The sequence below is a fragment of the Venturia canescens genome, chromosome 6 (genome assembly GCF_019457755.1).
Source record: "Venturia canescens isolate UGA chromosome 6, ASM1945775v1, whole genome shotgun sequence".
Classification (NCBI taxonomy): Eukaryota; Metazoa; Arthropoda; class Insecta; order Hymenoptera; family Ichneumonidae; genus Venturia; species Venturia canescens.
Window position 1 is genome coordinate 9,725,661 of NC_057426.1, and position 17,634 is coordinate 9,743,294.

The 17,634-nt window shown below is 36.3% G+C and overlaps 5 protein-coding genes across 7 annotated transcripts in view; 1 reads left to right on the forward strand and 4 right to left on the reverse strand.

Annotated features, from left to right (window-relative positions):
- Positions 1 to 1,578, reverse strand: part of Tps1 (Trehalose-6-phosphate synthase 1) — a 28,903-nt gene extending 27,325 nt beyond the window's left edge. Inside the window, exon 1 of the mRNA XM_043421173.1 lies at positions 1,270 to 1,578. The gene's annotated coding sequence lies outside the window, so the exon portion shown is untranslated. The remainder of the gene's footprint in view (positions 1 to 1,269) is intronic.
- A 2,314-nt stretch (positions 1,579 to 3,892) lies between these two features.
- On the forward strand, positions 3,893 to 12,038 carry LOC122411980 (annexin B9-like). 3 transcript variants are annotated; one of them, XM_043421153.1, is made up of 7 exons: positions 3,893 to 4,680; positions 6,966 to 7,009; positions 7,752 to 8,133; positions 8,439 to 8,518; positions 8,834 to 9,080; positions 9,375 to 9,556; positions 11,767 to 12,038. In XM_043421153.1, the coding sequence occupies exons 2-7, from the start codon at positions 6,980 to 6,982 to the stop codon at positions 11,815 to 11,817; spliced, it is 972 nt and encodes a 323-aa protein (XP_043277088.1). In that variant the 5' UTR covers positions 3,893 to 4,680; positions 6,966 to 6,979; the 3' UTR covers positions 11,818 to 12,038. The 3 variants fall into 3 exon arrangements, with proteins under 3 accessions (XP_043277088.1, XP_043277086.1, XP_043277087.1); XM_043421151.1 differs by lacking the exon at positions 11,767 to 12,038 and adding an exon at positions 10,537 to 10,828 and having other exon boundaries at positions 3,896 to 4,680; XM_043421152.1 differs by having other exon boundaries at positions 3,898 to 4,680; positions 11,486 to 12,038.
- On the reverse strand, positions 11,858 to 13,405 carry LOC122411982 (uncharacterized). The gene is made up of 3 exons (XM_043421155.1): positions 13,054 to 13,405; positions 12,780 to 12,872; positions 11,858 to 12,391 (listed from the first exon to the last, which is right to left on the reverse strand). Exons 1-3 carry the CDS (start codon positions 13,235 to 13,237, stop codon positions 12,090 to 12,092), a joined length of 579 nt encoding a protein of 192 aa, XP_043277090.1. The 5' UTR covers positions 13,238 to 13,405; the 3' UTR covers positions 11,858 to 12,089.
- A 455-nt stretch (positions 13,406 to 13,860) lies between these two features.
- On the reverse strand, positions 13,861 to 14,942 carry LOC122411983 (uncharacterized). Its single transcript, XM_043421156.1, has 2 exons — positions 14,679 to 14,942; positions 13,861 to 14,397 (listed from the first exon to the last, which is right to left on the reverse strand). The coding sequence occupies exons 1-2, from the start codon at positions 14,788 to 14,790 to the stop codon at positions 14,039 to 14,041; spliced, it is 471 nt and encodes a 156-aa protein (XP_043277091.1). The 5' UTR covers positions 14,791 to 14,942; the 3' UTR covers positions 13,861 to 14,038.
- Positions 14,943 to 16,241: 1,299 nt separating this feature from the next.
- LOC122411981 (uncharacterized) lies at positions 16,242 to 17,491 on the reverse strand. Its single transcript, XM_043421154.1, has 3 exons — positions 17,202 to 17,491; positions 16,981 to 17,073; positions 16,242 to 16,854 (listed from the first exon to the last, which is right to left on the reverse strand). Exons 1-3 carry the CDS (start codon positions 17,374 to 17,376, stop codon positions 16,394 to 16,396), a joined length of 729 nt encoding a protein of 242 aa, XP_043277089.1. The 5' UTR covers positions 17,377 to 17,491; the 3' UTR covers positions 16,242 to 16,393.
- Positions 17,492 to 17,634: the final 143 nt, after the last annotated feature.

Below are 17,634 nucleotides of genomic sequence, written 5' to 3' on the forward strand. Positions count from 1 at the left end.
CTTTCCCGGTCGGCTTTTGCTAACTATTTCTAGACTTACTTTTGCCTAATCGGAAATTTATAAACGTTTTATATTTACACTTGTCTCCATGAAATCTCAATTTGCCTGAGAAGTGAAACATCTTTTTCCGACGTCTTGACATTTTTTTTATGAGAAAGAATATGAAATTATCATTATTACACATTCTTCAATTTATAGTTTGACATATTTTATTTTAACCATTGAATATTCACGAAATGTCACAGCATTTGGAATGGGTTTTTGTACATTTTCGTCTGTTGTCGATTCATCCTCTCGGCCGGACTAATTTGTGTTCAGCACAGACTAAAAAAGCCACCGTTGGCAGATCGATAAGAAAAACGACCCACCCATAAACATACAGAACACGAGACAAGATTATTGCAATATTAATGGTCGACAAATAAGTAGGTGTATGGTTCCACGGTCGAAAAGGTTTATACGAGTACTAAGAAGCGAAAGCCGTCATGAAATTAATGGAAATTAATCACATTTTCACTCAAAAAAATGACACTTCGTGTTGATTGAACAAAATTAGTATAAAAGTGAACGCCAACAATGAATTTAATGACACTGAAGTTTGCAACGTCGTTGGAGTCCAACGAAATGATCTAAAAAACTCTCCAATAATTCTCCAATTTCGTTCCCTGCCGAATTTGCAATTCGTAGTTTCTCAACCTACACCGATGCTTCGTGAAATAAAAAATTAATAATTCTAAAATGATTTAAATCTTCAATTTCTATTTTTAGAAAATACTTGTGATGCCCATCCTAAATCTATCGAAGAACTCGAAAATTGAATGTTCGTAAACACGATTGTAATTGAAAAAAATTTTAACATATGATATGATAAGGATAGTTAAACCGGCTTTTTCTATACTTACCTTCTTCAAAAATGAAAATAAGTCAGAGAAAGAGAGAACCAATTTCCTCGGAAAAACAGGCCTACTCATATATTTATTTCGAAGCTTCGAGGCTTGCCAACTATTGCGTCAGGTCATCCGAAAAGTTTCTTATAAGAGTATATACAGGACTACGTTCAACTTTAAGTTGACTTGTGAAACATTTTAACCGTTCAAAATCAACAAAAAAAAAACTGTGCGCGGCTCATCGAAACGCACAGTGATAGAAAGTAACAAATATATCGAATAAAACTGTTATGGCAGCCTCGAAGCCGATCAGAATTCATGATTCTATGATACACACAAAACACTTTTATTATTATTACTCCTGTTTTGTACCAAACCATACATTTTCGTGTCAATTTTTATTAATCTTCTTAGGAATCGTTGTTTGAATCGAATCACGAATAATCACGATATAAGATAAATATTTGTTTATTCGTTAACTCCGAAGTCACGTCAAAAACAATGTGGAACAGAAAAACAAGATTCCGACAGGTGATCGTTCGTCCGAGATAAGAACGGAACTGAGCCTCTTTTCTCGAATCAATTAGGCGCGCCACGACAGACGTAATATGCCGGTCAATTCGACGTCAGAAAAAAGCTCCGTCTGCTTCCAGAAACAACGATAATATTTTGTCACGTGGTTGTTCGAACGTTATAACGTTTATTGCGAAGGTTTTGAAGACGTAACATTGATCGTAGACTCGGTTGGACTGGAAAGAATCTTCGACTACCACGCCGCTTATTCGTATCTAGAAACTTCGAAACCTCTCTCAATGTCGGACAAAAACCTGCATCGAGAAGGATACCCTCAGTCGGTAAAACGGGAAAACACTTTTTCACGAAGTTCTCTAACTGCTTGGTGGTGCCACCTCGAACCCTCGAATGTGAGAGTCCACACTTCATATCGAAAACTGCAGAACCTCAGGAATGGGCCGAGATTAATCTCACGTCTGCAGCGAGTAAAATAGCCACGTAAGCAGCGAGCCAAAGATTGTTTTCAGTGTTTTCAGTGAAACTGAACTTTATCTTGAAATCTTCATCCAGCATAATTGTTTTATGAACAGCTTCAATGAATATGATATTGACTCATCAAAGTTGCCAATTTATTCCAACGAAAAATTCTTCCGAAAAAAAACAACGATCAAATTTATGGTGAGCCTCGCCACACGCACTTGCTGTTCGGACTGGTTCGGACTCTGAACCTTCCAGAGCTATCTATCGCCTACGATCCTTTCATCGATTCTTCTAGCAACCTTGGAGCCATGCCAAAATACACGTATCTCATTTCGCGAACAAAATAAAAACAACCAAGCCGTGTATCATAATTTTTTTACACCATTTCTCAAGATAGTATATAAAACCTTACCCCACAAAATGCATCAACTAGCCAAATCAATCAAGGATATCGGAAAATTATAATTGTCGGTGTGTTTGAATTCCAATGATAGAATTTTGCTTTTTATTGTATCAATAAAACAAGAAATTCATTGGAAAAGCATATTTAGTCGAATATTTTCCTGCAAACTACTCAAGAAGTTGTGATCGTCGCATCGAGGGACAAGCATGACATTTCCACTGTTGTCTCGATTCTGAAATAATAAAAATGTTCCATTGGCCTTGATATCTCCCCTATCGAGAGTTTTTACGAGTTCGTTTACATTCAACCCTCCGAAAAGTTCACCCTCTTCTCTGTCTTCACGTAAATAAAAAATGAGCCCAGAATATTTTGGTCTCCGACAAGTGAACTCGGAGGATGCATCAACAATATAAAACAAATGTTGTTATTAACCTCCCGTCGCCTTCAATAAAACTAACAATAATAACTGTGATGAATGTCGGTCTTTATTGTTTTTTTTATTAATATTATTCAAACTAACATTTATCGTAGGCATGGACGCATGAGTCATCGTTGATCCTGCTATGACGTTTTATTACCAATTCCTAACCGTCGTCACGAGAGTGCGAGAAGGACACGTTGTTCCGCATTCTCGTCATCCATTTCCGTACGACAGTATCCCCCCCCCCCCCCCCTCCCTGGCTCCCGCACACCGCGCCAATTGTCTCGACACACTTCGCGGTATAATCGTCGTGTATATACGCCGCGTGAGTCACTTCGTATACCGTAAAAATTGTGTACCAACAATTGAATAATCCGCGCCGAAAAATAATCTAAAAACTGTGGTAACCTTCCGCGAAACGACGCAACATCCCTTTTCACGGCGGGGTGAATCCCCTCACAAATATCTTGTGCTCCCTCGTCCGATACTACTAATAAAAAATGACTCGGTATAAACGCCTCGGCCCCGCGATCCGCTCTATTCTGTACGTTCACGAACACTTTTTCTCATCCGCCATCCACTCTCATCTCTTCCGTAGCATTCATACTCGATTCAGTTGGAGAATTGCGATCATCCTAATCCGGTGGGGTTATGAAGGTCGTTACGAAGTTACACTGTGGGGTTCAGCTGTGCCGAATAATTGCGCACTTTCTTCGCCGTATTTTCATTATCCTTAGAAACCGGCTTATAATTGAGCATTGTACAGAAGTTTGGATACGTATTCACCAAACATTTTTTCAACAATATAATTTATGGAGAAAACCTAAAGGAGACATATCTTGATCCATTAAGCCTTATATAAACCCTTCAACCGAAAAGCATTTTATGTAACCGAAAATCTTGAAGTGGGAAAAATAAATTGATTTCTCGAGGCAATATGAAAGAAAACTTGTCAATTCCATGGAAAATTTTCGACAATATGCGTGTATTTCCGGTGAAAAAAATTAAATCTAAATCTTAAAAAGACAAGTCAGGGTCATGTTTCGTGGATTGTTTTTTTTATTATTCTCTAATATTTATTGCGAAACGATTTTTGTGTTACAGTATTTTCACCGTCAAATGTTAATCGAATCTTTTTCCACTCACTATTCTCGTCGTTATCAAAAAATGAAGAGAATCTATACTCGAATCTCTTTTTGTCGCATATGTGGAACATTTGATTTATTTAGCTCGATTTATAATGAATTTATGATAGTAAATATGAATAGATTTTAACGATTTAACAAAAGTTGAATCGAGTTTAATTTAGTTAGTTAAAGAAACAGCGATCCCGTCAAATTGACCGGTATCTCCGTACATAATTTTAGATTTGAAGGAATATAATGAAGACGAAGTTGCCGGAACGAGTTCCATCGAAGAAATTTTCCTTCTATACTTTTTCGATGTTCGCGTTATTAGAAAATTTTCTTGAGTCTATTGCTATGCGTCGAAGAATCGTCGGTCCGTCCGCGTACGTTCTGTGCTTTGCGGTACGATATACGTCGCATTTGGTTGCCGAGGAACGACAGCGTCGCATTCTCCCTTTTCGACGTTCTCTTTTGGACACGGTTTATTCCACACACACAGAACTTACCGGGAGATTCACTATTCTTCCACCACTTCGAGTGTTTGGTGAGACGCGAGACGCGAGAACGCTTCCCAAGAACAACTGTGTCTCTACCACGTCATCGTCGTGTGCATGAGCCGCTCCTAACGTTCGAGAATCGTTGGAATCGGAGAGAAGCCAGAACTCGACGAGGAGCTGGCTGGTACGCCGCGCCAGAAAGCCGGTAGCTATATTTCACCGCAGTGTGAAACCAGTGAAACATCAAGCGATTCAGTTCAGTTGGTCTTTGACTTCCGAGCGTTCAACGTCAGGTTTGATACTCGGTTTATTCGGCAAATAATTCTTCGACCACACCCCTCGTAAAGCTCAAGTAAGTTTGACAAACTGATTTTTAAAAATTTATTTCATTTTCCAACCTCTGTTCGACCTTTTTTTCAAGAGCGGTCACTATTTTTTTGAGTCAGCTTCTACACATATGTACGTCTTTTTTTGCGTCGTCGTATAGCAAGTATCGAGAGAAAAAGATGCGCGGGATACATCGCATTCGTTCCCCTCTCACGTCGATTTGATTTATTGTTATTGGCAATGATCTGTCAATCGAAACGTGACTTTAATTTTCATAACCGACTCCGTGATGTTAGACTGAGTCAAATAGACGATCGATAAGAGTGCCTTTTTTCACATCTTTCTCGGATATCAAAATATTGTGGTTTGTGAGGCTACTGCGTGTCATTCGAACGCGTCGAATTCTCTTATTTTTTGATACTTAGGTTTTTAATGAATTCACATTTTTCACGTTCTTATTGGCGCAATATAAAATGGAACTTTTACAGTGAATAATTGAACATTAGCGAAGTATAAAAATGGTTTGACGTTGCTTTTAAAGCACAAACGAAATCCAATAAAATTACGAAATAAATTGAATTTTATTAGTTTTTGGAATTTTTGTGGAATTAAAGTAAAAAAGTGAGCCTCGGGTCACACAGAGATTCAATATAAACATGAAAGCTTCAATCGTTCACAACGCAATCAAGAGTTTTGTACAATGAATTTGGGATTACTTTTACTTGAAAATCAGAAGAATAAATTGTTGAGAAAACAGTCGATCGAAATGTGAAACAAAAGAAAAAAAAAAACATGTTGAATCTGTACGAAAAACTCGGAACAAATATCCAGATTTCATGAAAGTTCGTCGCTTATTCGTCCTCATAATCGCGAGTCCAAAATTACAAGGGTGTGTAAGATAATTGTAATTAAAACGTAAGCTAAGCAAAACGAGAAATATGTTGCGTGTCCTTATTTTAACGGATGGACAGCGACACCCAAGCGAGGCTCGAACATCGCGTCAGTCACGACACGTGATCGGAGTTATTAATTTCGAAAAAGAACCTCGCGCACTCTTTTTATATTTTTTTTTCGCTGTGAAGATCAATGCAATAACCATTGTTTGAAGGACGTAGAAAACGATCCATTCGCGTGTTATCCTTGTCGAAGCTTCCACAAACGCGATAGACATTTTATTTTATTTTTTCACCCTTTTTATTTGCGTACAGGACAAAGAAAAATGTGTGCTGACACACATAGAAGTCTGACCTCCGACGTATATGCGTGTGAATTCCTGTATGTAAATTGTTCACAGTATATTTTTATTCTATCAAATCAACTGGCGGTACTTCGGACATTGAGAGAGGTCGTTTCAACTGTTATCTCATGATATGTTAATACTTTTTTTTCCACGATCAAATCGTGGGACTAAAACACGTGAAAAACTCGTCGAACAAGGATTTTGGACAGTACAAAAATGGCGGGATGAGAAAATCGATTAGTGATCGCGAAGAAAAGTTTCGTTCACTTAAAAAAATGAAAATCTAATTCCTCTCGGATATATTCCGACGATTTTTTCACTTTTTTCGCAATTCAAGACTTTTGGAATCCACGCTCAGATGGCAACAAGCACGTCGAAGAATGACGCTGAAGTTTGCAGCGTTAGAGGTTAGAGTTCGACGAAACGATCTAAAAAAAACCTCTAATAATTCCAGAAATTCTCCAATTTCAATCCCTGCCGAATTTGCAATTCGTGGTTTTTCAAGCGGCGTCGATACTTCGTGAAATAAAAAATCGGCCAATTTGAAATGGTTTTTTCGTTCGTTTCGTTGGACTCCAACGTTGCGAACTTCAGCGTCGTGTCGAAGAGCTCGCACGTCATGAAGTGGTTGCGGATCAGCGATGCGCAGATCGAGTAGAATCCACTGCAAATTCAGCCCTAATAACTGTTGCGACACCCTGTACGTGTTTTCGTACATGGGATTCTGACACATGTATATGAGCTTATACGTATATCAATACGTGGACTAACGAGTGGGCTGCTCCCTCATAAGCAATAAAATTCCTATCGTGCTTAGCGACAGATCGATAGAATCAATCGAGGTCAGACTTTGCGTCGCGTCAAACAACTCTGCATTTTTTCGTCCGGGAAAAATCTCTCATTGAAATTGTACTTAATTTTTTCCACACAGGATCGCTTAAATCGCTGCACTTTCCGATCGCGTTTCACCCTTACGAGGAAGCATTTAAATGAAATAATTGAAATAGAACCGCCTGAATTTCAAATCACTCGCGACACCTGTGCTAATAAATCATTCATTAAAATTACAGATACGATTTCCAAGATGTCTGCCAACCAGTACTACCATTTGCAGGTATTTATTCGTCCGTTGTATCTTCTTATTCGTGTTTCTCGTAATCGAGATTGATAAAAAACTATTCAAGAGTAATTTTTCCACAATTCGTGAATTCAAGAGAATTCCAAAGCCATTTTATTTACCTCAAAATATTGCCGCGGATACTTTTTTTCATTGGATATCTCTATCTTGTGTCGATTTTAACAAATTGACGAAAATAAATCACTGACACAACCGGATCGTTCGTTTCAAGTACTTGACTAATGTGCAATCATTGTAAAACTTCAAATTACCCGATAAAAAACGAATTAGTGTCGTTTTATTTCTAAATTCGATCCTCTGAGAAAGCAGTTATTTTTGTCCCCCTGAATTTGTTATCTCGATCAATTTTCTTTCTTTTGTTTATCTTTTTTATTTCTTTTCCTTGTTTTTATATAAATTTTACCTAAATTTACCTAAATTGTTTTTTTAACTAACCCAAGATTTATTAATTTACCTAAAAAAAAATGAATAAAAACCTAAATGTTATTTAGGTATTTAGCAATAAAATAGAAATTGAATCGTTTTTTATAAATATTCGACGAAAAAAATCTACAATCCCATCGCTTCCCGTAATAATTCAATTCAATTAATATGCTCGTAAATGAATTGTAATTTTTGCATAATTTTGTATAGTAATATTTAAAAAAAAAAAATGCTTTATATAATCAATTTTGCTTTATTCGATGAAATTAATGATTGTCATAAATCTGTATACCAGTGCACACCAACGGTGTATCCCGCGGACCCTTTCGACCCGGAAGCCGACGCTGAACTTTTGCGTACGGCGATGAAAGGTTTTGGAACCGACGAACAGACGATTATTGACATTCTGGCTCATCGTGGAATCGTGCAGCGACTTGAAATAGCCGACAAATTCAAAACTATGTACGGCAAGGATCTCATCTCCGAGTTGAAATCCGAACTCGGGGGAAATTTTGAGAAAGCGATTCTCGCCCTGATGACACCCCTCCCAGAATATTATGCCAGCGAATTGCACCATGCGATTTCGGGAATGGGAACCGACGAGGACGCGATTATCGAAGTTCTCACGTCGCTCAGCAATTACGGAGTCAAAACGATCGCAGCTGTTTACAAAGATCGTGAGTCGCATGCGATTGTGTCAAATAAATCGCTCGATTTTTCACGTAATTTCATCAAGGAGAGAAAAACCATTTCTGTCAGGAGAGAAACTCTTCTTTTCAATTTCACGTATTTTTAAGCGCTTTTTCCAATCGGTGCATTGAAATTCATTATCGATGATAAATCCACAAGCAGCCTCTGAAATTTGGCCGGTCGATCTCTGAAAATAGACCAAAAAGTCACGAAATTTAAAAATTTTTTTCTTTTCTCATATTGGAAAGCAGAATTTCGTTGATTAAAATTTGTGTTAACTGTACGATTGCAGTTTACGGCAACGATCTCGAAGACGATCTCAAGGGCGAAAGTTCCGGTCATTTTAAGAGACTTCTCGTTTCTCTTTCTTGCGTAAGTATTTGCGGGATGCACCATTTTTATTGTAAATGACAATTGGAATTTTGGAATATTCGATTTTCGAATACTTTCGCCTGAAATTGAGCAATACACTACATTTTTATCGTGTTCGATCGAAAGTGCTTAATTTTTTAATTCGACAATAAGCGAAAAGTAGATTTTACGATGATTCTTTCAACATAAATTTCTTCCATGCTCCCAGTGAATTCATCGTGCGTTTTCATTGAAGAATAACAAGTCGTTAAGAAATTAAATTCTTGTTTTGTCACTCTCACGCGGTTTTAATGAAAAAAATTAACGCTCCTGCAGGCCAATAGAAACGAAGATACCGACGTCGACGAGGGCGCAGCTGTCGAGGACGCTGAGAGACTTCTCGCTGCGGGTGAAGGACAATGGGGAACAGATGAGAGCACTTTCAACGCTATTCTCATCACGAAAAGCTATCCTCAGCTTCGAAGAATCTTCCACGAGTATGAAAGAATTGCCGGACACACTCTTGAGGAAGCAATCAAACGAGAGTTCTCGGGATCCCTCGAGGACGGCTACCTCGCTGTTGGTGAGAAACAAATGTTTCGTCAGTAATTAGAAAAAAATGTCCGTATATGAAAACAATGGTTTTCCTTTTAATCTGCGATAAGAAATGTTCTCTGCCTTGGGTCACTTTTTTCATTCATCATTTTTGTTCTTCACGAGTTCATAATTTTTTCTAATTTATATCGATTCCTCCGTTGTTTTGCTGCAATTTGTATATTTTGACGAATTCAAATGATTAGAAACCATAAAAATGTATTGAAAATTGAATCAGCAATTCGATGCTTACAATTCATCGATTCAATGACCATTTTTTCAGTGAAATGCGCCCGTGACAAAACTGCATACTTTGCTGAGAGATTGCACAAAGCGATGGCAGGAATGGGAACCACGGACTCGACGCTTATTCGCGTTATCGTCGCGAGATCGGAGATCGATCTTGGTGACATTAAAGATACCTATCAGCAAATGTACGGAAATGCTTTGGCTGCTGATATCGACGTGAGTATAGAGAAACGTTTATTTCAGTCATTTTTCCCGGAAATAAACATAGCTCGAGTGAGAAATTAGCAATTTTCATGGAGTTCTAGCTTGAATAATGTAAATTAAACAATTTGGAGAAAATAACGTTAAAAATCGATGGGAAGTTAATTCGAGGATGACGGAAAAAATGTTCTGTATGAATCCGATTGAAACGATTTCAAATATTCGCGACTAAAAATCAGCATGAGAGGATTGTGATGGAAATTTTTGAATAATTATCACTCACGAATGAGCATTGACGTATTTTTCCTCGTACTTTCTCAATATTTCTTTGATGAATAATTAAAAATAGTTTTTCATTGGCGAGCGATGACTATTTCCGTTCGTAACAGATCGACGAGTCGATGGTTTCTCAAGAAATGTTTATTAGTCACTGTTGTCTCGCCTCTCATTTCTTGTTGTTTGGTGAGATTACTACAAATACGGATGAATGAACAATGAGTCACGCGGCCTCGTGACGCAACGTGTGAGATACAAGAGTTGCTTGAAAGATCATCAGACTCGATGCATGATGGAGGGGATCACAGTAATCATTCCGATCGCTCTTGCCTCGCCCGGAAACATGATTTTCATTTTTTTTCTCGTTTTTTTTTTTTATCCAGTAACTGAGGAAGTCTGGCTATTGATTTTTTTGTATTCGAGGTCCATTGAAATTGAAAAAATAAAAAGCAATAATTACTCAGCCATAAGGATCATATTTTGGGAACGTTCGGCATTGTTTACTGAATTCTTTTGTTACAACATGAAAAAAATTCGTCCGAAATTTGGATACTTTGTCATTGAAATGTTGAATTAGAGTCATTTCGTAAATTGAATGACATTGGTGGGGGAATGAAATGATGAAAAAATATGAACGATAATTTATCTATTATTGGGTAAATGGATAATCATACTTTCTCACAATTGGATAAACTCTTCTAAATTTCGATACGTTTCAGGATGACACATCCGGAGACTACAAGAGACTCTTGCTTGCTCTCGTCGGCCACTAAGCGTTTAACTCTTTCTCTCATGTTGCATAATTACGTGTTTAATGTATTGAAAAGATAAGAAACAAAAGACACTCACGAAACGACATAATTACTACTTAATTGATCGAGCAATCACGAGATATATAAGGGTGTGGTATTCTAAAAAAAAAAAAACGAACAGAAAGAAAACATGTTAATAATTTTACGTCCTGAAAATATTTTGTTTATAACAATCAATACAAATATTTTTATGTGTAAATATCTTCTCTCATTTCTTTTATCCTTGCCAGGTGAGAATTCAATGATTGATAATATATTTTTACCGCAACGTGAATCTCACCGTTTTCACGCTTTTCCTGTCATTGTTTTACCATCACATCCTCATCAAACTCAATGTTTTTAATAACTATGATAGAATGATTGGAATGTTCATACATATACTTCTGTATGTCACTTTTCACGATAGCTTTGAGATCTTAAGCCGCTTATGAGATCCGGGAAGGCGATGTAACTTTGCTTATAGCGAGTATAAAAACTCTTTCAAGTTGAATCTCGGTCCAGAGTTTTTTTAAACATATTAACGAGAAAACGAAATTTGTACGAACTATTGAATTATTACGCCAGTTTCATGTTAATAACGAGAAAGTGTTTTGTATAATATTTCAAAATGAAAATAAATATTATAAATTGATTCAAAAAATGCTGTTTTGAAAAGAAAATTCCAAAGTTGATTGAATTATAGTTCTTCAAATACACTGCCATAACGATTCGGGTGGAAAAGATAAAACTCGTGGAGTGGCTTAAGGCCTTAAGCTCGTTTATACGAATGAACATGGTACGCGAAATCGTATGTAATAAATCGAAAATAACACACCGATAATTGTCCGGCATCATTTTTCGTTTTTTTTGTTTCCAGAGTGACTGCAGTGACGATTTTAAAAGGCTTCTGATCGCTCTAGTGAATTAAATATACGTGTAACGAAGAAAATGTCACGTTGTTTGTTGTAATACGGGAATTAATCATACGCTTTTGATCATCACACGCACCTTTCTCTTTCTTCTCGTTCTAAATTAATTAAAAAATTCAATATTGCACGTATACGAAGAACTTATTCGAAATGAAAACACGAGCTTTCGATTGTGCACCAATCAACGTTTGGAATACACGAGCGTATACTCTTGTATCTTTGATTTCAGAGCGATTGCGCCGACGAATGGAAAAGGCTGCTGATCGGCCTTCTTAACTAAATTAAAATTATTCATTCGCATTCCAAAGAATTATATAAAATTGTTGTATGCAAAATATTCCAATTTTATTATACGATTCAATCTTCTTTTGCTTTGTGCTCGTTATCATGGATTATAATACTCATACTTGCTAAATTATTTATCAGAAACTTATAAGAATTGTGGAAATACAGAGATACGATATACGAGAAAATAAAATGTGCATTCGATTCGCCTGAAAATCCTTTTATCACTGAATTTAAAAAAAAAAAAAAAAACATTCCTCGTTGTTTTTAAATCATATTAACTGTAGGCCCAGTATTGTTCAAAAATTCCAATTCGTGCAGATATTCTTTTACAAACAAGAATGCATTATGGAGTTTTTGTGCCTCAGTTTCTCGCAGTGAACTGTTCGGTATGTTGAAACATCCAAGCTCTATTCTCTTTTTCAATATGTGATAAACGCTCATAGTGAGTCTGGCGCATCCATGGAAATGTTCGGATGAAAATTTCAATTCGTAAAGCCGCAGGCAAATCAAAGCGCTGACCTTCTCCAACTCCGGTATTCCGAAACATAGTGGAGGCGGATTTGTTGCTGTAGTTAGGAAACAAGTTCTTTAATTTCTTGTGTCAAGTATAGAAAAGAGTAAAAGTTGCCCAAAAGTTATGCAATTATTTTTTGTTCAACACCTCTAATTACATTCTGTGTCTAATTACATTGTATTTTGAAATAATTTTTTTTGCTTTTTTATTCATGTTTGTTGACCAACTGTATAGTTTTGATTGCGTTCAATATCAAATTTCAAAGCACTAATAATTGATCACAAAAAGACATTCAAATGATTAATGATAGAACAAAGCAAGAACAAGGATCATTGTTACTTCCCAACAACGACATCTTCGTAACCATGGAAAACTATGAAATTATTGGTAAAAATCCAGATAATGTGTTGAATAATAGCAATTATTTGAATATATCTTACCTGAGAATGTTTCGTTCAAAATTGTATAATTATTCCAGGTGATGGTCATAGAAACGCCATAATCTTGTGGCAGGTAAGAGAAATTGGTACACACTGCAAATTTTCATTTTCAATAAAATCGTGTACATAAGAAAATATAATGAACGTGTTATAAAAAGGCTTTAGTCAGAAACGAGTTTATTTTTGTGGTTGAATAAGTGTTTGCAGTATTTTGGCAAATTGTATTAACTATGGAAAATCATTAATGAGAATTTTGAGAATCAAACAATCCTACGGTTTGCATCGATTCCTGTTTCAATCCATTGGATGTGTTGGCAACAGCCACAGTTGTAATTCTCGCATTTGCAATCGCCACTTGCAAGATTTGCTATCGCGGACGCATTTTCGTGCAGAGAAGCTTGAACCGCAGTAGCGAGAAAAACACTCGCAACAACAGAAAAAAAAATTAATTTCTCCATATTTATAACGATTTGAAAGATAGTAGAACGAATCAAACAACAAACGAAACGCGTAGCGCAGAATCTTTGAGTTTATTTATCGTACTAAGACGTTATAATCGGTGATGAAAAGAAATTACGAGAATGGACATGCGACGACTAGTAATACGATGATGCGATAACCTCTGTACTCACACTCACAGAGGGAAATGAACGCTCTTCTTTGATATTGACGCTCTTTTGGTTAAAATCGAGGGAATCCCCTACTCGCATCATAAATAACGATATCAAAGTTACAAATGATAACAAATATAAACAAAAAAATATAATCATTATTTCAGAATAACCAATATTGTAACAAGAAAAACGCTGAAATTCTCTAAATCCAAGATCAACTTAAGTCCCGAACATGACCGCTAGAGGCGGAAGCTCGCGGCGCGCCCGAGATAATTTTCTCAATTTCATTTTTCAGGTCAGAAATATTAGAAAAAGGCTCACCCTTCACCACTTGTCCTCCAACCAAGTTTAACAAATAAACGACCAGAAGGAAGCTTTATCAAAAAACCTTACTAGACTATATATAATTTCAATATAGGATTCACATCTATACTTAAAAATATAAAATAAACATAGGAAAGCCATCATAAAGTAATTCAGTACCTTTTATTCTCACAACTTGTTATTTTTTTTTATTTAGAAAACAATATACAGGAGATACACAGAAATGATGCGAAGTATTGATATTTCGTGATTGAACTTGTGCATCAGTCGGCTTTTAAAAACTGCCATCCGTAACACTTTGTAATTTAGAAGTAAGAGCTATCATCCGTTACCCGGAAAATAGAGCAACGGGGATATCAGGAGTAGAGAGATGAGAAATACACACAAGTAAAGGAAAAAACAAGCAGCAATTGAGTTGCATGAAAAATGCAATGCGGTCGTCTTATTGCAATGAGGTTGCCCCATTTTGAGCATACAATCTTTTGCCCACGCACAAGTTTCTCCGATAGACTCTTGCTTGGATATATTGTAATATCCGAGATTGCCAGTTTTCTTTGAAAAATTCAGGGGCTCCTCCACATATTTGTTCTCTCTTTTCCTCACAAGAGCTTCTCCGATAGATTCCTTGGGGTCGAATGAGAAGTTTTGTAGTTTCGAACAAACGTGAAAGTTGCATTTTTCTAGAAAGAAAAAAAATCAACTTCACATCTCAAGAATTGCAAATTCAGTATGATTAATAATAAATTGAGTATAATAATAATAATAATAATAAATTTACCTCATCAATACATTAATTAAACAAGCTGACAGGATAATGATTATGAGAAAAGTTGGTACAAATTGTGAATAAGTGAAATATTTTTGTCAGAAAACATGTTATTGAACAAAAAACTAACTAACTATTCGATAGAAATAAGTTGCGTAAACAAAAAATGTTCGAGCTGTTTTTTTCATCACTTACCGTGAAATTCTGTTTCGGTCCATTTTATGTATACCCAGTCGCATCCTCTGGAATAATTGTTGGAAGAAGCATGGACTATGGTAGCGAGCAAAAGAATAACGAGATTCTTCATTTTTCACGACAGTAAAGTATGCAACGCGAAATTATTGCATTTAATGATAGTATTAGAACGTTTTCATTTTTTGTGAGATAGAAAACAAAGCAATGGTGGTCACAGAGTCTAATCATTGAACAACTAATCGTTGGGATCCGTTCGATTTTGGCAACATCTCTATTCCTTTGTTAGGCCAAACGGAGCTCTAAAATCACCAGATTTTGAATGAGTAACGGATAACCACCGGTAGTACCATCATCATACGCGGAATAGCCCCTAGATCCTTACTGCACAGTTTTCTACTCGAATTTCCCATTTTTTTTCTTTTTATACACAAACAATTGAGTGCAAAAATCACATTCTTTTGGTTTTTTGCTTGTGAAAGAAAAATTGTTGGAGCAACGTAAATGGTCCCAATGGATGAATTATGTCGAACTAATATACGAAGAAAACGAGCCCTAAAAAAAATCCGATCACTTTGCTTTGTTATTTATTTAAATTACGCGCAAATATGAGCGAAAACGGTCGAGGGGGTGGTCGAGTGGTGAGGGTAGAACGACAGCCGCGGAGAAGTCGCTCAGCACGCTTGAATTACTCTATATTCGCCTATTCGCTCTGTGCACGTGGGCGGAGCAAAAAATCTAATACTACTGCACTGTTTTTGGGGGAATACGTATACACAAACACACTCATTTTCAAAGTAGTATATGTACGCGCACGGAGCGAATAGGGCTTCTCGCGAATGTTTTTCGACCCCCACTACTTGACTACTCCCACGTGCTCAGCAGTTTTCACTCATGTTTGCGCGCAATTTTCACCTATTTTTTAGCATTAAAACGAAAAAAAAAAAGATTACAAAATCTGGTGTGAAAAACTTTTGGTTGAAATTATACACGCAAAAACTAATTATCCGACAGCGGCTGACAGATGAAAATCTACTATATCTCGCGAAAGCTTGCGCTAGCAGAACTCAAACAAAGGCTGCGTTACCTTTTTTTGAAAAAACGCTACATTTTCCGGTATTTTGAGGTTTTCATTTTTAATAACGGAGCAAGGAGTTTTTTCGGATCTCATTTCCTTCGTATATTTCAGTTCTCTAAAATTCGTTCGTTGGAACCATTTACATTGCTCCATCAGTTTTTCTTATGTGAGCAAAATAGTACCTTATTGACTGCATTTGCACGGCTCTTTTATTCCGGTTTTGTGTATACAAACAGATGTATTTATATGTATCAATAGATGTGTATTTTGTACAGCTATATTGATATAACTAAACCGGAATATGATTTCTCGCTATTTTCAGAAGTCTCACCCTCTGTAACCACTCATCCTCAAAATTTAACGAACGAACGACAAGAGAGCCTAAGCAAAAAACCTCACAAGACTTGCGATAATATTTATACGAAACTTACATCAAGTACTTTAGTCCAAAGTATAAACATATGAATAAACATGGGAAAACTACTAAAATAACTCAGTACAAATTCTCACAACTTGTCTTATCCTTTTTTATTTCAAGAGAACATTAACACAGGGATACACTGAAATGATTCGATTCTGACTTATATAAGTATTAATTTTTTATGATTAAACTTGTTCATTAGCCTGCTTTGAAAAATGATTACCAGTTACCAATAGAATTGCCGAAAATCAGAAACACATGGATGGAACATACGAACAAGCAAAAGAAACAATAAGCAGTTGGTTCAAGAGAAAAATAAAATGAACTCGCTTTAGACTCCTCGTCGGGCACGCCATCGATCAAAGCAATCATCACAGCTTCTAAGTCATTTGTTGCAGAATCAGTTTTTTTCCAAAAGTTCAAAAGTTTTGTGTATTCGTCCATAATTTCAAGCACACGACGTTTTCCCTTCGCATAAGTTTCTCCGATAGACTCCTTGGATATATTATAACATCCGAAATCTATCAACTTCTGTACTTTGCCAAGAGCAGATACAGACAACTTGATGCATCCGTAAAGATTGTCCAGGTTGAATGAAAAGTCATGCAGTTTCCAACAAATATGGAATCTACTTATTTCTATTCCTGGTATTCCAAAACAATTGAGAGGGATATCCGCTGCTGTAATTATTAATGAGCGTTAGTCAGGAATTAGAGAAAAAATAAAAAGTAACCTTTACATCTTAAGGATTAATCCAATTAAGCTCACAAGCTGACAGGATGATTATGATTATTTAAATGCATTACCAGAAATTGTTGTGTTGAGAGCGGTAAAATTGTTCCAGGTGATTGTGACGGCAATACCAATGTTTTGATGCAGGTAAGAAAAGTTGGTGCATACTGTAAGTATGGAAATGAAATATTTTTGTCAGAAAACATGTTAATAAAAAAATGTTTTTGTCGAATATTGTAAAATTTACGGTCATCAAAAAATATACAGTGATTCAAAGTTTTTAATTAAATCTTACCATTCCCATCGAGTCCAGTTTCGGCCCATTTGATGTATTCACAACAGCCACACGCATGATAGTCACATCCGCATTTGTCTTTTATAAGATTTGCTACAGAGGAATTGTTGGAAGCATGGGCTATGGTAGCAAGAAATAAAAAGTTGACAGTCACAAGATGAACGAAATTCTTCATTTTTCACGATCGAATGTCAATGAGATATTTTTCAATTTTTCGTAAGATAGAAAACAAAGCGACGTCGATGGCGTTTCCAGAGTCCAATCGTTGAATAACTGACCATCGGCGTCCCTTGGATTTTGGCAAGCTATTCCTTTGTCCTTTGTTCAAAATTGAAGGAATTCCCACCTCGCTATATAGTTACTTTTTTTTACATACCAATATCATAGCGAAATATTACCATAAAAGAACTCGAAAATCATTTTCAGATATAAC

Coding starts and splice junctions, on each gene's coding strand:
- LOC122411980 (XM_043421151.1), top strand. CDS start 6,980: ATGTCTGCCAACCAGTACTACCATTTGCAG. Junction 7,010..7,751: donor ACCAGTACTACCATTTGCAG/GTATTTATTCGT, acceptor TCTGTATACCAG/TGCACACCAACGGTGTATCC. Junction 9,557..10,536: donor CTTTGGCTGCTGATATCGAC/GTGAGTATAGAG, acceptor GATACGTTTCAG/GATGACACATCCGGAGACTA.
- LOC122411981 (XM_043421154.1), bottom strand. CDS start 17,376: ATGAAGAATTTCGTTCATCTTGTGACTGTCAACTTTTTATTTCTTGCT. Junction 17,074..17,201: donor AACTGGACTCGATGGGAATG/GTAAGATTTAAT, acceptor CCATACTTACAG/TATGCACCAACTTTTCTTAC. Junction 16,855..16,980: donor TCTCAACACAACAATTTCTG/GTAATGCATTTA, acceptor TAATAATTACAG/CAGCGGATATCCCTCTCAAT.
- LOC122411983 (XM_043421156.1), bottom strand. CDS start 14,790: ATGAAGAATCTCGTTATTCTTTTGCTCGCTACCATAGTCCATGCTTCT. Junction 14,398..14,678: donor GACCGAAACAGAATTTCACG/GTAAGTGATGAA, acceptor TTTTCTTTCTAG/AAAAATGCAACTTTCACGTT.
- LOC122411982 (XM_043421155.1), bottom strand. CDS start 13,237: ATGGAGAAATTAATTTTTTTTTCTGTTGTTGCGAGTGTTTTTCTCGCT. Junction 12,873..13,053: donor AACAGGAATCGATGCAAACC/GTAGGATTGTTT, acceptor GAAAATTTGCAG/TGTGTACCAATTTCTCTTAC. Junction 12,392..12,779: donor TTTGAACGAAACATTCTCAG/GTAAGATATATT, acceptor TCCTAACTACAG/CAACAAATCCGCCTCCACTA.